General features: G+C 34.3%; 2 protein-coding genes across 5 annotated transcripts in view; both read right to left on the bottom strand.

The window, feature by feature from the left end:
- LOC127158162 (NACHT, LRR and PYD domains-containing protein 12) overlaps positions 1 to 23,623 on the bottom strand; it is a 57,251-nt gene that overhangs the window by 5,755 nt on the left and 27,873 nt on the right. The gene's annotated exons all lie outside the window — the stretch shown is intronic.
- Positions 6,723 to 22,047, bottom strand: LOC127158163 (glutathione hydrolase 1 proenzyme). 2 transcript variants are annotated; one of them, XM_051101328.1, is made up of 14 exons: positions 21,913 to 22,047; positions 21,440 to 21,493; positions 21,172 to 21,288; positions 20,948 to 21,078; positions 13,322 to 13,411; positions 12,948 to 13,137; positions 12,507 to 12,670; positions 12,252 to 12,401; positions 11,395 to 11,531; positions 10,671 to 10,861; positions 7,965 to 8,080; positions 7,699 to 7,814; positions 7,382 to 7,489; positions 6,723 to 7,268 (listed from the first exon to the last, which is right to left on the bottom strand). In XM_051101328.1, exons 2-14 carry the CDS (start codon positions 21,460 to 21,462, stop codon positions 7,125 to 7,127), a joined length of 1,677 nt encoding a protein of 558 aa, XP_050957285.1. In that variant the 5' UTR covers positions 21,463 to 21,493; positions 21,913 to 22,047; the 3' UTR covers positions 6,723 to 7,124. The 2 variants fall into 2 exon arrangements, with proteins under 2 accessions (XP_050957285.1, XP_050957286.1); XM_051101329.1 differs by lacking the exon at positions 21,913 to 22,047 and having other exon boundaries at positions 20,948 to 21,085; positions 21,440 to 21,492.

The raw sequence follows: 23,623 nt of genomic DNA, 5'->3' as shown, positions 1-23,623 counted from the left end.
ATATATATTTTTTTCTTAATATTTAGGATTTTAGAGCTAAAATTCAGTGCAATACAAATTAAACTCGATACATACAGATGTGTTAACAGTTCACTTTAAACATCTTGAGTTGTTGTAGTGCGGTACATTCATTTGCCATTGTCTTGTTTATCATGCTTTTAATATTTTAGATCAACTTTTACATTATTTTTTAAAATGTTTCAATTCAATTGTTGTGATTTTTATTTATTTATTTATTTATTTGATTATTTTAATTCATTTTATATGTAAAGCACTTTTTTGGGGGAAAAATACCACTTGAAGATGAAATGTGCTATTAAAAACTTGCCTTGCCTTTAACAATGTGTACATGGAGGTAGGCTTGGCCTACTGGAAAAACAGAAGCGTAAACTAACGTTTTAATCCCAAAATTTGATCATTTGCATGTGGTTTACATGGACATCTTTAGCACATTTAATAGTTTAACATTAATGTGGTAATTTGATGCCGTGTTCAGCATTTATTTTGTACTGTTTTAAGTATACAGCGCTAAATACTGTAAGTGTGTATCACGGAAGTTTGTGTAAATCTTCCGTGTACACACACCCATCACTCATTCACTCGCATTTGTGCAACAATTGGACAAGATCGTTATTATTGTTTAAAATGTGATCATGTACTGTATGTGCAATAACGCTTCTGTTCACTATGTTAGTGAAATATCTTTAACAATCATAACTTACCGTCAAACGTGTATTATGTTGAAGCTGATCGAGAAATATTCGTATACAAAACAATTAGCATATATACAAGAATTTCATTCTACAGTTTTTATTTATGTTGTGGAGCATACAACAAAGGTTTGAAGATATTAAAACCAAATCTCAGTAGTAGTGTAATTTATTTGCACTGTAATCGTCAAAGTTTCGACATTTTTTGTCAGTGGTTAGAAAACGAAATATAATGATTCCTTGTGAAGTAGATAAAAAATAACAACAGCTAATTTTATGACAAGCCATGCAGAATAAATTATTAACTTACCATAAAATGCTTTATTTACTCAGTGTTAACAGGTTCAGAGCCACGAAATGGCATCTCTATTTCTTCTTTTACTTTCGTTTTTACCTGTTTGAGGTGTTGTGTTACTTCAACTGCACTTGCGTGAAAAACAAACCTATACTCCCTCTAGTGGCGCTGAGTGTCATCATCACACCATGACAGCTGACTGTTTTTTTTTTTTTTTTGTCTTTTGTTTTACAGTCAAGATGTTTGATCATTAAATTAAACAGGAAATAGCTGTAAAAGGTTTTTGTTTAACAGTGTTTACAGTCAAGATGCTTGATCATTAAATTCAGGAAAAGCTGTAAAAAAAGTGTTTGTCAGCTTATTTTTTACTTTACTGTCAGTCATTTCACCCTTTTATCATCTAACGGATTTGTTATTGTATTAATTACAGATTTTTTTTGTAATTTTACATTATTTGTTTTTAATTTAAGAATACAGAAAACATACTGTATAGAAATACAGCAGTTTTTTGTATAAAAAATGTGAATTACTGTAATTTGTCATTAATGCCATAATACTTAAAATAACAGCCACATTTTTAATTTAGAGATAGTTTTACTGTTAGTTTTACTGAGAGTTTTGACTGTAATTCAAAATAAAAGAAAACAACCTGAAAAAATCACAGTTATTTTCCGTAAAATTACATTGTTTTTTTACAGTGTATGCTATAGACCAGATAAATTACATATATCCAATCCATCCAGTTAAGGTTTTACACAGTGGCCTTCATTAACATTTTTGAAAAATACACACTAAATCCAACATAGAGGGGTTCAGTGAATGTGGTGTTGAATGTGTGTGAGTGCCAGAGACGCTGTAGAAGGACAGAGTTCCGGCCGACCAATCCAGATAGACACCTACTCTATTTGAGGATGAACAGCTAGTTATATTATTCTTCACATTATTGTACCAGGCAGTAAATCCATTAGCAGAACAGAACAGACCAGCTCACTACCATCAAATCTCTCTGGATGATCAGGATACAGCTGCAGCTCTTTCATATGTGTCACCTTCCTGTTCTTATTTGACGACCCCTGTCCTTATTTTGACCTTGTGGGGACATTTGTGAGGTCCCCATGAGGAAACAGGCTTATAAATCATGCAGAATGAGTTTTTTTCAGAAAGTAAAAGTGTGCACAGTCTCCTGTGAGGGCTAGGTTTAGGTGTAGGGCGATAGAAAATACGGTTTGTACAGTATAAAAACCATTACGCCTATGGAATGAACCCATAAAACATGTAAACACAACATTCTTCATGTGTTTTCATTGTCTTTCACTCCTGGCTTTTCCACAGATGGAAAAATCTCAAAAGAATATTAAATGCACAGTATTTATATTATGTAATTATGAGCTAAAACATTATATTACAATTGGACTTTTTACAATAATACAATGCAATTTCATACTAAAATGTGACTATAGCTCGCAATTGCAAATATATTTCTTGCAATTTTAACTATTAACTCACGTCACAGTTGTGAGAAAGAAAATATCACAACTTTGAATTTTGAACCACAAAAATTGACAAAATTATTCCATTGCTCATAGGGTGTATTTTACTGACGCCTGTGCTTATATGTTGTTCTTTGGTGCCATGTATGTATAACTGCAGACCGGAGGTCTCCAAAATGGTGCGTGAACTCCAAAAGTGTACCAAAATGGGGTGGGGTCTCGTCGCGCAAAGACAAAATTGCGCATGCGTGTCATGTGCCTGTCTGTCAATGGGAGGGTTATATGGGGTTATTTTTGTGTCTTTATTATTCAAACAAAAATACTGTGTTTGAGAGTAAAACTAAGTATTTTGTAATTAAAAAATAAAAGTTTGCAAAAAAAGTCTTCTTAAATCTCAAAAATAAAGAAATTGATAACAAAAGTATTTGCAGTGCATGTACTTTTCTTTACAATCTTTATTTTTCTTTGCGCACTTCAAACACTTTTCATCGCGAAACCACAAGTTTTGCTCTCCTTTCTGCCTTCTTTTTTTGCGAGTCTAAAATTTTTGTTTGCGAGTTAAAAAGTTTTGCTTGCGAGTAAGCTGTATCTCAGTGGGCGGTCTCTATACCAGGATGAAAGGCCTTTTTCTATTGGTCACTCTCGATTGAAGTGACCACGCCCACTACGTTTTGTTTACTGGGTAAGATAACCAAGTTAACGTCTTAAACTCAGTGACAAGTGAACTCATGTAGTCTCTCTTCTCATGCTCACATGTTTAAATACGTAACGTTAGCTAAGCCCGCCTGTAGTTCGGCGATACCGTTAAATAGAGGAGCACGAGATGACTCGGATGACGATTGTAATCAAGGTAAATACCATTATGACATGCAAGAGTCGTACAGTAGCGGTATTAACATTAAGTGACATGGCATTTGACACGCGGAAGGTGCGGGAGCAGTGACACTTTCAGCAGTGACACAGTCCATCGGCATATGTCAAAGAAAACCGTAAGTGTCACTGGCACTGAGTAGTGGCATGCGCCAGTGGTTTCCGTGCGTCAGATGCCATGTCACTTAATGTTAATACCGCTACTGTACGACCGAGTCATCTCGTGCCCCTCTATTTAACGGTATCGCCGAACTACAGGCGGGCTTAGCTAACGTTACGTATTTAAATATGTGAGCATGAGAAGAGAGACTACATAAGTTCACTTGTCACTGAGTTTAAAACGTTAACTTGGTTATCTTACCCAGTAAACAAAACGTAGTGGGCGTGGTCACTTCAATCGAGAGTGACCAATAGAAAAAGGCCTTTCATCCTGGTAGGTAGAGACCGCCCACTGAGATACAGCTTACTCGCAAACAAAAATTTTAGACTTGCAAAAAAAGAAAGCAGAAAGGAGAGCAAAACTTGTGGTTTCGCGATGAAAAGTGTTTGAAGTGCGCAAAGAAAAATAAAGATTGTAAAGAAAAGTACATGCACTGCAAATACTTTTGTTATCAATTTCTTTATTTTTGAGATTTAAGAAGACTTTTTTTGCAAACTTTTATTTTTTAATTACAAAATACTTAGTTTTACTCTCAAACACAGTATTTTTGTTTGAATAATAAAGACACAAAAATAATCCCATAGGGTTATACCCTTCTCCCAAATAGACTTCTCTTGAGATGTATATGTGCAATCAAAGCTGTTATCTCCACAGGGCAGTGTTCTCCTGTGGCTCGTGCACAGTCTTCAGATGCGCGCTTCAAGGTATCCGCTGTTGCAGATACTTTTTTTCCGTTTTGGTGAAATCATAAAACAAAAGCATAAACGTGTCCATGCTCTTCACATATAATCACTCACAAACATATTTATACATCTAATAAACAAACTATTCGAGGATTTAGAATTTAGAACACAAATCTTCTTCTATGACTGATATTAAGAATTTTGGGATTAATAATATATGGAGTTACAGTAGATGTGGAGACGAAAATATAACATTAAACATTATTCTCCCTCCATAAATTAAGCTCAAACTCGCTCCTCCTCCTCCAACTTGTTAAATCAAAATTACGCCATGCTTTCATTCTAAATATTTAATGAACTGATTAGTCTTACTAAATGTCTAAAAGTGATACTTAAATTCAACCCTTGACGTTTCAGTTATTTTGATGCTCAGTTTGCATATTCATGGTCTGGTTAGGAATCTTCTGTAAGAACGCGGATAAATCTAGTTCGCAGTTATTATTTTCAGTATAGCCTACATTCAGGGGCGTAGCACCAAATTCTGGGCCCTATGCACAAGCAGTGGCCATGGGCCCCCGTAAGTAATGTAATTTCTAATTTTGTGTTATGTCGTTGTGTTATTAGCACTGATAATCGCGGTGATATTTAAGTGTTTTGTAACCACAGCAGGAGTTTATTTGTAGACTATTTGCTCTCACATTTTGGGCTCACCTTTCTTGGGAAAGAAGTCTGTTAGCAGTTGCTTTCCCTCTTTTTTTTTATCCCTTTCTTGCCTCTCTTTTCGTTTCTGAGAACTGGATTTGGCTTTCTTAGACATCATCTTCCACAGCACAGTTATGCACTGCCGTCTGCCGCTTCAGCAGAATGAACCCTACTTCAAATGTGCCTAGTCAAAAAGCCCGGTGAAGGTGGACTAAACCATTTCGTGCAAGGGAGAGGGTGCTTGTCCTCAGACACTATATGTACTTGGACACCATTTAATACATCAATCAACTGATGCATTTACCCAAAATATTAGCATTTACATTAGTTAACAATATTTATTGTGATCTTAAAATTATATTTAAATGAAAATAAAAATTTCACTCCTCAGGGGCCCTCCCCCCACTTGGGGCCCTGGTAATTTAGTCCCACTTTTCACCCAACTATGACGCCCCTGCCTACATTATATCATAAGGTTACAGTCTACAGTATTTAAATACTCTGGGTGAGTTTTGCTTCAGATCTCCGGACGCGACTCTCTTCCGTTTCTGACTTTGGGTTCTAACTCGAAGAGCACTGCACACGCCAATAAGGCTACATCGATACATCACTTCATCAGAAGTGGAAAGGACATTTAAGCACCTGCTATTTTACAGCAACACAGTAGCCTACTGCAAGTTAGTTTGAATAAAACACACGCGGAGAAGTGCGCGACTTGAGACGTGACAGGTACGGAAGCTGTCATGATTATGATGTCACATGTAATATAAGCAGACTATGTTTATTTTAATATTAAACACTGCAAAATACTCAGTTCATTTATATTAACTAAATAATACATTAATATTTATTATAGCCCAATGCTATTAGAATGAGTCTTTAATTAGGATGAGCTTTTATTCACTAAGTGTGTGCAAACTTTGCACAAGGAGTTTGTTGTTGTTGTTGTTTCTACAGGAGCTCTTGGTACATACATAATCATATTTATGGCACAAGAATAGAAGAACATTTAAGTAAAACTAAGGAACATAAATCTAATAAATAAATAAAATATGCAAAGTTTATTGAATTAACAGGCAATATTATATCATATTTATTTACATAATAGGCCTATATGTCACCATACCTTAAACTCCTTTTTGTCTGTTTGTTGACATTGGAGAGTTTTCTTAAGTAATTCATTTGTCAGTGTTTAGTGTAAACATTTCCCTAATGTCACAGTCACTGAATATTTTTGGTTTAAGTTTAGTGAGTTCAGACTTTGGAAAATACAGGTCAATAGTCACAAAAGTCACTTGCAGAAAGCAAAACCCACACCAAAAAGAAACCTTATTTAGTTTAGAAAGCAGTTGTGACTGAACCAAAACTGTGCTAGAAATGCACAAAACTGGCACAAAGGTCAAAATATCCAGGCATATCTAAATTTAAGACCCAGCTTATTTTACTTTAATATTTACTTGATTTTAATATTTAAATAACAAAATATTAAAATATTTTTGTATATTTTAATATTGTATAAATATTATATTACACCATGCCAAACTTAAAATAAGATTTAGCAGTGTTACTGATTTTCAGTTCAGCCTTTCAGTTAAAATATCTTGCGTGCGTTTCTCATGGATCAAAGGATGAGCTCCATTTACAAAGTCCCCTCAAACATCACATACACCCCTGGCTCATTAAAAATAAAATCAGTATAGGCTGTGAAAAAGCATCTCCTAACTGATGGAATTGTTTTTTTTGTTGTTGTTGTTGTTGTTTGTACTTGCTAAAATGAACCATGGTGTGTACAAAAGGACATGCTGCATTGTGTTCATCAATTTCTGCATTTATTCACCTATGTAACATTGACAGAACAACACTTGTCAAGTAGACTAGAGCTGGACAATTACATCACTGAATCACTGATAAACTGACTTTAATTTAAAAAAAAAAAAGACTGTTATTGTCCTCTTGCATTATTGACAAACTATTTTCCTGTTTGACACTGTAAAGCTGCTTTGACACAATCTGTATTGCAGAAAGTGCTATATAAATAAAGGTGTCTTGACTGCGTAATATCTCAATACGTGTTATTTATGAACAGCTTTTTGTACATTACCTGCTCATATTATATTGGCACCCATAAAAACACCCCAACAAACTATTTTGGAGGTTTTACTTTTGCTGGATTAAACTCATTTGATTACAGCAGCATGAGCACAGGAGCAGTGCTCAGTATCCAGCAGGATAGGCGTAATTCCTGTGGTCAGATTCAGCACAGACTTTGTCCCCCTCTCGTACAATTGCCTGGACCACTGATAATACAGTATTGCGGTATATAGTATGTTTCTTCATCATCAGACCATCAATTACACTCTGCATTCAGAAATACAAACACACAGAGAAAATCTGTATAATTATCACTTTTCTGACTTTGATTGAATTTGATTTAAATGTCAAACATTTGATGTTGAGTGTAAGAATCCTACCTTATCAAAGCCCTTTTCTATATCTGTCTCATTTATTGTGATCTGAACTCTGGGCTCTTTAACAGCTTTCTGCAGGTCATAGCCAAAGAACAGATAGTTCAGGATCACCTGGAATAAGAGACACAAGAGAGTGGAAAGGGATTTTAGATAAAAGACAAATACATTTAAAAATTACAAAACCCTATGGTTTGTGGTTTACTTATTAAAACATATACATTTAGCCACTGGCCAATCCAGAATAAACAAATGTTTTTCAAGTTAAGAATAATAATCCAGAATAATCTAATGTCAATGTACAGCTTCAGTGTTTTTGTTACCTGAGCAACTGATGTGGTGATATTTGTTCCACCTGCACCTCCGACCACCATTTTCACTTGTTTGCTGTGTTTGTCCAAAATGATTGTGGGACACATTGATGAAAGTGGCCTTTTACCTTTGTCAAAACAACAAACATTTATATTTATATTGGTGGCTTAACATGTACATAATATTGTAACTCATATAAACTGAAGCCATGCAAATTTATTTATTTATTTATTTATTTATTTATTGGATATTTTATTTTATTTTTTTGTTTTTGTACCTGGTTTAATTAAGTTGTTTTTGCCATGACCACTTGTCAGCTCAGGATCAATGAAATCCCTCATTTGGTCATTAAATATAATGCCTGTTGAGCGTGACATCACTCCAGAACCAAAACTGTGAGAATACAAGAAAAAGAACAGCAAAGCAACAGAGCTTTATAAAAATAAACATCAAAATATTGTCATTAAAATAAAAGAGTATGTAAAAGGGGAAATATACAAATGAAACAATGATAAAGTTTTTTTTTTTTTTTTTTTCAGGTTTGTTGATGTTCAGCTACAGAAATGGAATAATCAAATGCTGTCTTTCTGACAACAGCTGGTAAATTAGGCATGGTCACTTTAAATAAAAAGCATTGATGCAATATAACAATAAACTTTCAATTTCTTTCTCAACTGTTTAAATTCACTTACACCTGATTTTTTTTTTTTTTTTTTTTTTTTTTTTTTTCGTTCATGCAATTAAAACAAATTTAGGGTAATGGTTCACATCTATATTTTATAACTTAAGCCAATGAAAAATAAATAATTTGCATGAAACAATATGTTTTCATTCATCCAATTAAATAACAACTGGTTAATGGTTCGGATCTATATTTTATAACTTGAGCCAATGAAAAATAAATAATTTGCATTTTGCAATAATTTCTTTTATTAAACCTGGCATGAGAGATTATTATATTTGTTGAAGAAAGTCAATTAATTTAAATTCTAGTTTTGATCTAAATAAAAAGATTTAATCAAAACAAAATTTCCCATTTAAGAAATAAGATTATAAATTATTTAGAATTACTGCAACTGACATCCAGTCACAAACGAAATCAACTGAAATAAAATACATTAAATTTCTTAAGATCTCATCAAAGGAGGATTAAACAACTCCACAAACAGTTTGACTTTACTTGTCATGCAGAAGTTCTTACTGAGAATTAACAGAGGTTTATTTTCACAGTTTTTGTAAATTCCATTTGAAGGTTCCATTTTGGTGAATAGTTTGCTTTAGTTGGTCACTTGGTTGTTGAGATTGTAACACTGTTATATTTTTTGTTTTGCTGCTGCAGTTCTGTGTTTAGGAAGCACATTATAACAGCAGAGCAACCCAAAAAAAAACATGTGACCAAGAAAGCTTGGCTGTATGATGCTGAGTACACTGTTATATAGTGGCTTGATTTATTGATTGTTGCATTGTTTATTATAGTAGTTCATTGGTGTACCAATTGTGTGAACATATTTATTTTGTGCATGAAAGTGATTGATTTGTGGCACACATAGACATGAAGAATTGCCATAAGAATCTCAACAATGGTGACAATCAACAAACTATTCAGACAAACAGATTTTTGTACATCACAAAACAAGCTACTAATAAGATGCAACACAAATAGCAGAAATTAAAGCAAATAGTACAAATAAAAGAAAAAAACTAAGGCAATTCAGGTGCATAATTTATTCATGTTGCAATGCATTCTGGGAGCCATTGAGGTTTGATTGGTGTTCCCAGAATGCACTGCAGCATGAAGCTTTTTGTTTATTGTCACCATCATTGAGCTTCATATGCTGATTCTTGATGAATGTGTGTGATTAAGCAGAACACATGTTCAAATTAAACATTACTTTTATCAACAATATAAAACAAATTTTACAATCTAATGCTCATAGGCTCAGATTTTGAATGAGATCAGCGTGTCAGTACATGACTACATTAATGCTAATGACCAGCCAACACTACCTGGTCATGTTGTTTTTGGCTTTTTTGCCATAACAGATGTGTTTTGCAAACACAGAGTTTCAGCAGCCAGAAAAACACCAATAGTAAAAAGTCAAGGGTGAAGAGCCCAACTAAAGCAAACACTGACCACATTAATGGAGATTTAATCTTTTATTTCAGTTGATTTCATCTAAGGCTGTGACTGGAAGTCAGTTGTAGTAATTATGAATTGTTTTAATAAACTATTTCTTAAATGGGCATTTTTTTTTGATTAAATCTATATCTTTTTTTATTTAGATCAAAACTAGAATTTAAATTAATTGACAAGAAAAATATACTTTCGTGCAAGGTTTTATAAAATAAATTTCATAGAAATATTGTTTAGTGCAAGTTATTTATTTTTCATTGGCTCAAGTTTTAAAAAATAGATCCAAACCATTAACCAATTGTTTTTTAATTGGATGAATGAAAACATATTGTTTAGTGCAAATTATTTATTTTTCATTGGCTTAAGTTATAAAATATAGATGTGAACCATTACCCTATTTTTTTAATTTTTTTTATTGGATGAATGAAAACATTTTTTCAATCTAATTTTTTTTTTAATTGGATGAATGAAAACATTTTTGTTTCAATCTATTTTTTTTTTTTTTTTATTGGATAAATGAAAACATTTTTTTCAGTGTACATGGTTTGAGGATGCTCACTAGGATGGGAATGACATCATTTGACAATTTTGTGTGTATTTTTTCAGGCACAAGAAAACACAAAATAAAACTCAAATTGGGGTGTGAAACACAGCACTCTGTTCGTGCGCTGTGTTCTGTGTGTGACAACGCATGAGTAATAAATTGAGCTCTTTAGTGTTTTCTTGTACTTGAATGCTTTAAAATCACTTGAATGTTTGAACTGGCAAAGGTTAAAAACATGAAATTTCCAAACTTTTGTGATGACATGCAGCAGTGGCACAATCAGGCAGTTGTCCCGAATGTCTTACTAGTTATTGATACTGCTGGTGACGGCCACTGCACTCCCATCTTCAGCGAGGACAGACAGGTGAGATGTGCCATGGTCTTCAGGTACACCATCACTGTCCTCCTGCTCATAGTAACTGGTTTGTTTGAAGTCATCTTTAATCTTATTCCTGATCCTGTCTGCAAGGCTCTCTGAGGTCATTCTTTTTACAATCTGTGCAAAAAGTTTGACAGCGTTCATAAATGGGAACAGTGAATGGCTTTAAGAAAATAACACCTGCCATAATGTTGCTCCTGTCAGATCAGATGCGGCAAAAGTTAAGACAGTTCAGAAATTCTGTAGTTGAGATGTGAATTGGCTCAAAGGTAAAGTTCATCCAAAACTGAAAATTCTATCATTTATTCCCTTGACATGTGAGATTCACTTGGATCAGTTTGTGTTATATCAACGCTTACATCATGCTTGGTTCAAATATTTGGAAGGGAATATTATCAGTAAATAATAATATAACAATCAGTGAAAAACAGTGTAGATAAGACAGGAAACAATGGATCAGACTGAGTGAAGCAGGATCAGTGCAAAGGACCTTGAGTCAGGACTCAAGCATTCAAAACACTTGTGAGTTGCTATAGTATAATTTTCCCCCTTTTGGGTTCCAGAACTGTTATTTGTGGGTTAACTAACCCATAATAGCCTGCAGATATCTGATAGAATCCCAAGGAATCCATAATTTGAGCTGAACTCACCTCAGTGACGTTTTCATACAGTGGGTCTCCCAGTTTACCTTTCTGAACATTAGCGAAGCGGAAAGCCTCTATCATACGATGATAGGTCAAAATCTTTTTCTCTGTTGTGGACACACTGCTGCTTGAGATGTTGTAACCTGAAATCAAATGTTTTATTATTTGAACTGAACCTTAGAAAACTGCAAAAGAATTAAAGACTAATATTAAAGACACAAAAATCACTCTGTGTGATCTGTGTTATCTAACAGAAGAACAAGTCTTTTGGTTCTTTTCAACTGTTGCTATATGCTAGATGATATAAAAATTTAAATAGTGAACAGATGATGTGTCTCAGTTTAGCAAAAGATGATGGCATGAACTGTTTACAGATTGTACTCCAGTAATTCTGAATTAAACTACATTAATTTAAAGGTATCATGAGGATGATCACATTAAAGAATGTATACTGTAATAGCTGGTGCTGTGCTGAATTTTGTCACCCTGCAAGATTATTACTCCCTTAGTTCAGTTCAAACCCTGATGGTACTGATGAGGGTAATAACCTGCCAGTTATGTTTCAGCACCATACCTTTTTTTTTTTTTTTTTTAGCACACAAGTGCTAGTACACAAGAATTATTCATGGTGCTGTGAACTGTGATCATCATAACACACAACACTGTGGCACACTTAAAGGTGCATTATTATAAATCATTTTCGACCACAGTGTAGGACCGAGACCCAAAACACACTTGTTGCCAATCAGCAGTAAGGGGTGTCTAGTAATACACAGGATGGATAATAGCAGATCACAAAAAAAAGAGAGAAAAATATCAGAGGAACAAAACCTTAAAAAGTACACAGATGCACGCTCACTGACCTTTGAGTATGTTGAGTATGAGAGCGAGCACAGGTCCACCGAATGGAGCATCAGGAGCATGAAATATGTATTTCCCCACAGTGAAGTTTAATGCATGTTCATTCAACACTGGCTTATAACCCCATAGGTCCTCATGTGTTATGATCCCTCCTGTGTAACAAGAGACAAAGATTTAAACAGATTTGCATGCTTGAATAAAATTAAGCCTCTTGACCCCTTAGATATGAAAAGAGTCAAATTTAAGCATTAAATAACCTGCAGCCTTGATATCATCCAGTATATTCTGAGTCAGTGACCCATTGTAAAATGCATCTGCTCCTTCTTCTGCTATCTTCTTATAGGTTTGAGCTAGTTTGAGAAATCTTATTGTGTCCTTTTCCTTTAAGATGGTCTTGTTGTGTGAGCCACAAAAAACTTCACTGGAAAGAATAGAAAGACAAGAAAAGAAACGCTCTCACACCACACATCATGTTCTCACGCAGTAAAAAAAAATAGAGGAAAAGGAAAAAGGAAACCGACAACACACCAACAGGTGAGCAGACGATTCAAACAATATTATTTTGTGCAGTTTTTTTTCAAGCAGCACATGCATGAACTGATCATCTCTTTATGTTTACTTAAAGCATGAAATAAACATGAACAAATATCAGAACATATTTCAGAACGTAGTCCAAGGCACAAATAACATAGTCTTACCACAACGCTGCATTATTCAGAATTGTGTCACTAGTCTCATTGATGGCCTCGGCCAAGGCCCTGCCAACCTGAAATCCATCTAATGCCAGCTTTATACTGGGCTCAAACAGCTCCTTCCATTGCAGTCTACCGTGTCTTTTGTGTGCCAGCTCATAACCACGCAGCAGTCCTGGTGTAGCTATAAATAATCCTGCCATTCATGACAAAACACAGAGGAGAGGCCAAGTCATTCAAGGTTCAGAACAGCAAGAAATCATCAGATTTACTTTAACAATAACAACAGCTCTTGTGTGGACTAAAATCCAACAAGAGTCTATGCTGTAAAACCATCATGGAGACTGGATTTGGGGATATGCAGACTTATGGTGGTTTACCTGGTTTTGCATTCTCTGGGTCTTTGCCAAACATGTTTTCTGAAGCACTCATTGGAGCAGTTTCTCTTGCATTAATTGTCTCCACCTTTCCTGAGGGTGAAAACATGAAATTTTACACAGAATGGTGACCCAGTGGACAGCTTTAAGAAAGCAAATTTGTTTGAAAAAATAAACAGTCCAAAGCACATTTATTAAACATATTCTAGCAACAACTGCCTTCTTCAGGTTGTAGCCTACAAATACATCAATACCTGAAAAAAAGGGCTCTGTCTAGAACAGTCACATTAGACACACCTGTTTAAATGTAGTAGCACATACAAAATAGTATTTGATCCCCTGCAGATTTTGTACGTTTTGCCCACTGACAAAGAAATGATTAGTCTATAATTGTAATAGTAATTTAACAGTGAGAGACAGAAAAACAACAACAAAAATCCAGAAAAATGGCTTTATATATATATATATATATATATATACATTGATTTGCATTTTAATGAGTAAAATATTTGGTCCGCTATCAGTCAGCAAGATTTCTGGCTTCAACACTGTTAAAAATCGCTTAAAAAAATGGCCAAATTTTGACAGTAACATGCTGTTTTCCATTAAAACAGTGTATTCTGGGTATTATTTGTCATTTTCGAAAAAGTAGCCTGCTGCTATGTATCGTGAATTAACAGCATTCAAAATCGACACTCAGAGACTGTGTTTAAAATCAAACTCTACACCCTCATTCACTATTCCCTACATGAGTTTACTAATATAGTCCACCTTACAGAGATAATGAAAACTAATGAGTGATTTCAGACACTGACGAACAGCTGCTGTTAATGAGCAGAATCACTGATTGAAAGAGAAACAAGACAAACACAAGAACTATAGAACTGACTTCAGCCACAGCCTTAGATGAAATCAACTGAACATTTAAAACAACTCAACACACAGCTTTACCAACTTCACACATTTCTAACCAGACTGATTTTATTTCTGTCAGATGTCTATAGAAGATCTTATTGAGAATGAACAGATGTTTAGATGATGATGTTTTATTGTTTTGTTTGACGATACCATTGTGGAGATCAGTGTTTGCTTTAATTGGGCTCCTGACTCTTGATATTAAAACAGATATATTTGCTGTAACTGGATTTTTAATGATGCATTAGTTACAGCAATGCTGGTCAGTTGATGTCAGCTATGTCTAGTTGGGTATGAATGTCATTGATTGAACTGGTTCTGAGTCTTGTTACAGTCATTACGAGTTTATTTTTGAGTGTGTTTTTTGGCTATTGTTTCTTTTTTTTCCCACCAAGTGTATTACAGCATGAGATCTTTTACATGTGGCAACCAGAAAAAAGGATTTAATAGTTGAAATTTAAAACTACTGTAGCATTTATATCAGCATGTGAATCTCAACAATGGTGACAATCGAAAGCTTCATGCTGCAATGCATGCTGGGTATCAGCACACTACAAAACCTCACCCATGACTTGTTCTCACCATTGTTGAGATTCATACGATGATTCTTGATGTGTTTATCTAAATTATGTAGAGGTTATGCTTTTGTTTTGAATGAGTGGTGTTTTTTTTTTTTTATATCTGCATACCCAGTTTTTTTTTTTTTATTCCACATCAATATTCAATAAAAGAAAAGACATTGGCTAAAATCTGTGTTATTATTAAACCATAAACTGTTTTTGTAGTCACTTTTATGTCTTTTTTTTTTTTTTTTTTTTTTTTTTTTTTTTGTTGTATCAAGCATGTTGTAAACATACGCAATTGCGAGAACTAAACTAAAATTAACCTTAATATGTCAAGTAGGGATGGTGTAAGGATCCATCCACTGGCCCAAAACACGGAGTCCAGTTGTCTGGTTGAAGGTTTAATACATGTTTGGTCTTTTCACAGCGCTTCTGCAAAGTCCACTTAGTTTATCAAGATTTACTTTCAATTTTAATCTAGCTCCATGTTTAATCTGACTCCAATTTCATATGATCGTAAATTTAGGCGGGTTCTCTAATTTAAACTAATCACAAATACAGATTTTGTCTTAATTTGGATATTTGATTATTCTGGATCAGACTACACTTTAATCTATTGGAAATAATGATTTCAGAAGAGATCCGATTTATTTGTCAGGTAAAAATGTATCATGCCAGTTACATAGTTTAACAATGAGAATCTATAACTTTATCAGTCATCATGCATTTGTATGTAGGTTTTATATATAATTGTATGTAGGTATATGCATATATAATTAAATAATTGCATTTGTATTTGTGCATTTTTCTATTTTAAAGACACAAAAATGGTGCAAAGAAAAATTACTTTAGTTTGATCTATTGGCGTATTAAACACTATTTTGGAGGTGAAAAGACAGAAGTTTGATGCAAATAAAAATAGAGAACATAGAGCCTTTATCATTACATTGTGCAAAATACGATACTTTTTGGAAACTCTATCACTATACACACACCCCACTTTGCTAATGCTTACAAAATTCTCAAATAAACCTTACAATAATACCCCAATGAGCAAAACATCTAAACGCCACCCTTTATGTAAGACTTTTTATTGAGCAGCAGATGGCATAGTGGAGAACCATATGTCAAAAGCTTCAAAATTTCAACACACTTTGCTACAAAAGTCTCACTGCTTTAAAAGCCTCATTTGGCACATCCCTAATGTCAAGGTTCAACAGCCCAACTAAAGTAAACACTGATCTCCACCGTGGTAGTTAAAAAAAACAAAACAAAAAAAACCCCTAAACCTCTGCAACTCTCTTCTGTAGACGTCTGACAGAAATAAAGTCAGTGTGGTAATAATTGAAGCTGGTAATGCTGTTTTAGGAGTTTAATCAGATCTTGAGAGATTTAATGTCTTCTTTTATTTCAGTTGATGTCACCTAAGGCTGTGGCTGAAGTCAGTTGTTCTTGTGTTTTTCTTTCATTCAGCAATTTTGTTTGTTTACAGCTGGTGTTCATCACTAATGCTCAATCAGAACGTGATCAATCATATAATTATCTCATTAACTTCAGCACTAATTCAGTATTACTCAAACACTCCGTAGTGTTGACACATTATAAGTGTTCATTTAAACTGAGGATTTTGCTGTGGGTTTTAAAGGGTTAAAGATGCACGATGGAAAAAAAACAGCATGAAATGTAATTTATCAGTAATAAACTAATTAATTTACGGCAACACACTGTAGAAAAACAGTAACATGCTGGCAACCAGAGCTGCTAGTAGATTACTGTTAATTCAAGAAAAAACAGTAATATACTGTAAAACATAACAGTCAGATTTACCAAGCAAATCAATTTATTTTCACTAAAATATTAGTGAATGTTCATAGAAAAACAATTATGCAAAGTCATTAACTGGTAGGGAGAGTAAATATTTGATTGTGCCTAACTGATGTGTTTTTGTACAAGAGAGATCTGTCAGTTTAATTTAGTTTTGTGGGTCTCCATTGTGCTGGAGAGAAGAGCTTGTGCTTCAGACAATGATGAGCCACAAACACTGATGTTTTGCTGCTTTATTTAAAGACAGTAATTGTGGAATTGCTGATATAGTGACAATTTCTTTAAACACTTTATTACACAGATTTGTGCTTTTGTTAGTTAATTAGAATCTATAAAGATTTGAGTAAAGGTCAATGTTGAACCTTGACGTTTTAAGGTTAATTTTAGTTTAGTTGTTGTAATTGTGTATGTTTGCAACATGCTTATGACAAAAAATAAGTAAATAAATATGAAGGCCTACAAAGAAATCTAGAATTGTTTTTAGTTTGGTAATAACACAGGTTTTATCTAGTGTCTTTTCTTTTATTGAATAATGATGTGAAAAAATAATAAAAAAAAAAAAAAAAACTGGGTATGCAGATGTGAAAAATGTTTATGAGCCGTTCAAAAGAATCGTTTCGTTCGCAAATGTTACAACTCTACTGACCAGCATTGCTATAACTAATGCATCATGAAAACCCACTTATAGCAAATATATCTATGCTTTAATGTCAAGAGTCAGGAACCCAATTAAAGCAAACACTGATCTCCACAATGGTATCGTCAAACAAAACAATAAAACATCATCATCTAAACATCTGTTCATTCTCAATAAGATCTTCTATAGACATCTGACAGAAATAAAATCAGTCTGATTAGAAATGTGTGAAGTTGGTAAAGCTGTGTGTTGAGTTGTTTTAAATTTTCAGTTGATTTCATCTAAGGCTGTGGCTGAAGTCCGTTCTATAGTTCTTGTGTTTGTCTTGTTTCTCTTTCAATCAGTGATTCTGCTCATTAACAGCAGCTGTTCGTCAGTGTCTGAAGTCACTCATTAGTTTTCATTCTCTCTGTAAGGTGGACTATATTAGTAAACTCATGTAGGGAATAGTGAATGAGGGTGTAGAGTTTGATTTTAAACAGTCTCTGAGTGTCGATTTTGAACGCTGTTAATTCACGATACATAGCAGCAGGCTACTTTTTCGAAAATGACAAATAATACCCAGAATACACTGTTTTAATGGAAAACAGCATGTTACTGTCAAAATTTGGCCGTTTTTTACAGCAATTTTTAACAGTGTAGTTTTGTTAGACTAAAATAAAATTTTCATTGACTAAAACTAGACTAAATGTCATCAGTTTTTGCCGACCTCTGTGTTTGCCAACAAGGGTTTTGCAACCAAGTACTAAGTCATGTTTTGTGAAGGGGTCAAATGCTTATTTTATTCTCATTAAAATGCAAATCATTTCTTTTTATTGTTTTTCTAGATTTTTTGTTGTTATTCTGTCTCTCACTGTTCAAATAAACTTACCTTTAAAATTATAGACTGACCATGGATGAGAGAGCGCCTGAGACTCAAACCTGCAACCCTGGCACCACAGTACAGGGTTAACACTGCAGAAGTGCTAATCCTGATCTTGAGCAGAGGTTTTGTAACCCTGCATAAAAAGTAGTTCTCGAAGTTTTCACAGTCAACAAAGCCGACATGCTTGTTTCACTTCATATATTTCTTCCTTCTGCTGAATACTTCTCTTATTTTGAAACTTGCTGGTAATTGAATGGTTAACTCAAGGTTGTGTGTTGCTCTGTTGGGGTGCTTTAATGGGGGAGGGAGGTTAGAATGATTCTAAGGGCCTAAAAAGTGTAAAGAGTCAAGAGACATTTATTTGTAATTTGTTGAGTTACACTGGGGAACTGGGTATTGATGCTGGCGACGAGGCACAGACTGGCAGTAACAGGATTAATCACAAATTTAGTAAACATTACACTGTAAAAAAAAAACAAAATCTGTAAAAATACAGTACAATATATCCTAATAATTAAAGGAAATTTTCAGTTTTTGGTTTTTACAGGTGTTTTTCCGTATTTTTGAATTACGCTTTGCATTGTGGGAACAAGAACGTTGGTGGCTTACATAGGCGCGAAAACAGTGAAGAGTATTGTACAGATGCTCATGTTTTCTTTTTTTTTTTTTAATTCCATCTGTTACTGTTCAAAGCTAAACTGTCTTTTACAATACAGGCATTTTGCCTGAGTTGACACATTGTTAAATGAATTGAGTATTTGATATTGTTTAGTCCTAACCCACTTAACTCACCCTAAGGCAAACAAAAGCCATTGCCTACATGGCAATTGACATCTGGCCCAGCTCTGGGCCAAGCAAGGAATTACACTCGGCCCAAGTGCAGCAAAGAATTACGGCTCTTCTTTGGCCCAGATCTGGACTACAGACATGAGCCACACATAACTGGCCCAAATCTCAGCCAAATAGTAACTTCTAACCAGCCCTGAACTGGCCAGAACAAGTTTTAATAGTGCTACACAATCTCAGCCTTCAGTAAACTACATAGAGACCAGTCTTAAACCAGAAACCCCAAAACTGAGCCATGTCTAAAGGTGTAACTGTGTTTTACTGAGTTGGTTTTTATTTTCCTTTTTTAGGCTCAGCTTTGGGGTTTTTAGTTAAAGATTAGACTCTATGTGGTTTACTGAAGGCTAGTAAGAGACCAGGTGAAAATCATTGAATCAATATTAAAAATAGTTGATTTGTTAAAGTCATTAAATCAATTAATGTTGAAAAAATGTTGACATTTTCTTCTGTCAAAACCCATGATGATAAATGAAAAGATTTAGACATGAACACTCAACATACAAACCGCAACAATGGTGACAATCACCAAACTAGTTCAGTTAAACACATCAACTGCAATGCATGCTGGGAATTATGAATGACTTTTTTACTATGTTGATACCCAGCATGCATTTCTGCATAGAATTTTCTTTTGCTGATTGTCACCATTGTTGAGTTTCATACGCTGATTCTTGATGTCTAATTGATACAGTAATTGAAAGATTTTTATATATATATATATATTCTCTGTTAATTCATAAAAGTGTGAGAGTGGTTTTATTCAGCTTTAATCACACATTGCAGTATCACACCATCATTCAAATGCCCAACACACTTGTGAGAAATTCATTACATAACCTTGCAATTATTACATTCACCACTGTCATCTAATTTCAACAGATCTTAGCTTTTGTTGTCCCAATCAACATGTTTTCACACAATATTACAAAAGCCAAAAAAAAACTAACGTAAAAGTACAAAGAGTCAAGAGCCCAACTAAAGTGATCACTGATCACAACAATGGTGGTTTGTTGAAATTATTTATTTTTTTCAACATTATTAGAAGGAGCAAAAGTAATATTAATTCATTAACACTGACAAATTAACTACTTTTAACATTGATTCAATGGTTGCTTGGGGGTAGCACTAATAAAACTTGTTCTGGCCCAGTTCAGGGCTGGTTATACGTTACTATTTGGCTGAGATTTGGGCCAATTATGGCTCATGTGTGGCTCACGTCTGTAGTCCAGATCTGGGCCAAACAAGGGCCGTAATTCTTTGCTGCACTTGGGCCGAGTGTAACTCCTTGCTTGGCCCAGAGCTGGGCCAGATGTCAATTGCTATGTGGGTGAATGCACTTTTAAGAAAATTTAAAAAATAAACCATGTTCAATTTGCATATTGTGCTGGATTTATTTGCTTTATATTATATATAAATACACCATTACAACAGAAAAAGTCCTGTTTTTTTACCGGTGGCAGACTGTAAATTTACGTTACAAATTCCAGGTAATGAGCTGCCAGTACTTTTTCCGTTTTTTTACGGAATTTTTTTTTTTTTTTTTTTTTTTTTTTTTTTTTTACAGTGTATTATACACAATTTTATACAAGTGCAGGACACCGACCAATTAAACTGTAGTGCTACAGTTTTGACCACACACAACTTCTTTATTCTTGAAGTTCTCACAGTAAACAAAGCCAACATGCTTGTTTCACTTCACACATTTCTTCCTTCTGCTGAACACTTCTCTTATTTTAAAAAATGAAACCTGGTAAACGAATGGTTCCTGTTTTATGAGTAAATGAATGAATAAAGACAGAATTTTCATTTTTGGGTGAACTTTTACTTTAAGTTGATAGCCTTGATGTACAAGCCAAGTCCTAAGCCTAACCCAAACATAAACCTTACATTTGAAGAGGTTTGATTTTGTTGTGTTTTTGTTTCTGATACTGTTGCCACTGTGGCAGATTGTTGTGGGAGTCTGATTAAGTCTCACGTACCTGTTGATGCATTGTATATGGTGAAAACTGCTCCTCCTCCAATGGCCACACTTTGAGTATTAACCAGACTCACACACAGCAGAGCAGCGATAGCAGCGTCAACTGCTGAACCTTTGCGCTTCAATATGTCCCTGCAAACTCAAGAAGAAAATTAATCAAGAAAATTATCATCGCTCATCCAAGTAATCTCTCCCAAAAACATAAATGTGGCTCTTAAGAATCACCTCCCGATCTCAGAGCAAGTCCCGGCATCGGCTGCCACTGCTGCTTTAGTATAGCACTTATCAGAGAGTCTGATTATCCATTTCAGAATCACTGCAAACACAATGGCAGCCAAACATCTGAAAGCAGACCACCAAAGTTTGAGCTATTTGATATTTATTTATCAGACAAACAAAATTTAGATCTGTAGTTTCATTCCATATACTAATAATATATCATATATAGTACTATATATTACTTGTGTGTGTGTGTGTGTGTGTGTTTCATCACCTTTTATAAGTGAGACTACCCATCACAGAACAGCCCCACCGGTTTGAAGAAACTCTTTAAAGAAAACAAACAAACAAACAAACAAAAAACAAAACAAAAATAAAATAAAACAAACAAAAAAACTGTTACAGTGGTAGAAGTCTGGTATGTACCTTAAAGTATAATTAAAATTCAGTTTTTTTTTTTTTTTTTTTTTTTTTTTTTTTTTTTTTTTAATATCAATTGTTTAAACAGAAGAGCAAGAACATTATACAGGTTTAAAACAAGTAAACAAGTAATGATGAGAAGATTCACTATTGGGTCATCTATTCTTTTAATTTGTGTAGGTGTGAAAATTGCAAGCCCTGATTTCTATTAAAGAATTTAAAAAATGTTGTCTTCATTTTGATCTTGTTTCTAATTCTCATTTCCAAAAGGTTATGTGAGCAATTAAAAAAATAATGCAATAATAAATAAAATAGGAAATATATTACCGTAGTCGAAGAAGGAGGTGGAAAAAGACCTGTCAAGTCAGAATACTGTTTTCAGCGGTGGTCCAGTGGATTAGATGCAATATGGTTGAGTATTACTCATGGTAACTGTAGAACCACTGATAGTAATGCTTTCTGTTTGTCTATGCTGCTGATAAGTGGGTTGCCTTTGTAGTTCTGCTGTGCATACAGTTTTTGCTCTGTTATGTGAACTGCTAGACTTAATTCCATTATTATCAAATCTTAGTAGTAAATCTTAATCCTAATAGTGATATTCTAAATATATATATAAGCTCATTCTGCATGATTTATAAGCCTGTTTTTCATGGGGACCTCACAAGGTCAAAATTTACTGGTATTATTATCCTTGTGGGGACATTTGGTCCCCATAACGTGATGAATACCAGGTACACACACACACACACACACAATATATATATATATATATATATATATATATATATATACACACAGGACTAAACACAAATTTAGGAAACATTACCATACACAATTTTATACAAGTGCAGGACACTGACCAATTACACTGGGGTGCTACAGTTTTAATGCAGATGCAACAGTCAAATTGACAACATTAAATGAAACGTACATAAATATCCCGGACTCACTGTCCTTTGTTTTATCCTCTACATCTGTTTTGCTCTATCTGTTGGAGCGGATTTTTGTTGTGCTTTACTCTTTTGATTATCATTGACTTTACCTTTCAACATTCACAAGCCAATGGCCAGGTTTCCCATAAAAGTGACAAGCTTCAGGCAGCATTTAACATTAATTAATGTCAACATTAGTTCACTCTCCTAACCCAGTCAACACGTGAGATCATGCGATGTTCACAGTGACATCACATCATTCTCATTGTGTGATACTCAAGAGTGTGAGTAATATGTGAGCTCATTGTGAATTCAAAATGTTGTGCAGGTTGAGAGGAGGCACTGCAAATATCGGTCACCAGGGGACATTCTACTTCCTGTTTCTCAACACTATCACAGTGGTGTCACATGATGAGCTCACAGTATGAGTGCACACCCAGATAACAAACTTATGTTATAAGAACCTTCTCCAAACATACACAGCAAAATCCCCAGTGTTAATTTAACATGCTGAGTGTGGACACATATAAACACTGAAGCAGTGTTGAAGGTAATTATATCAATTAGGTGATTAACGAAGTGATGATTGATCATTATTGAAGACACCTGATGTTAACAAGCAGAATCACCAAAGGAGAAAACCAAAATTTTTAAGCAACCATTATAGTGGTCAATGTTTGCATTAGTTGGGCTCTTGACCCTTGAATCTTTAATACTAGATTTTGTTTGGCTGCTGTATTTGAGTTGAAACAGCCAGACAAGCCAAAAGTTCAAGTCACCAGCTGATTATGTTTTAACATATTCATTGTTTGATGTAAATCACCTAGAGTATAACCTCTAAGTTATTATTATTATTATTTTTGCTTATTGTAATTGCCTTGACAATCCACAGAAGATCCAGCACTTCCTATACATTTGGGAAAGATATTTTTATACCCCGTTTATAAAAAAAAATAAAATCAAAAAATAGTTCATCTAGGCACACATAGACATCAAGAACCAGCCCATGAATCTCAACAATGGTGACAAACAACAGATCAACTCTGAACTCTCATCATTTATTCATGCCGCAATGCATGATGGGAGTCATGGATGAGTTCTGATTG

This window comes from Labeo rohita, unplaced genomic scaffold (genome assembly GCF_022985175.1).
Source record: "Labeo rohita strain BAU-BD-2019 unplaced genomic scaffold, IGBB_LRoh.1.0 scaffold_137, whole genome shotgun sequence".
Lineage (NCBI taxonomy): Eukaryota > Metazoa > Chordata > Actinopteri > Cypriniformes > Cyprinidae > Labeo > Labeo rohita.
This window is presented reverse-complemented; position numbering and strand designations above follow the sequence as displayed.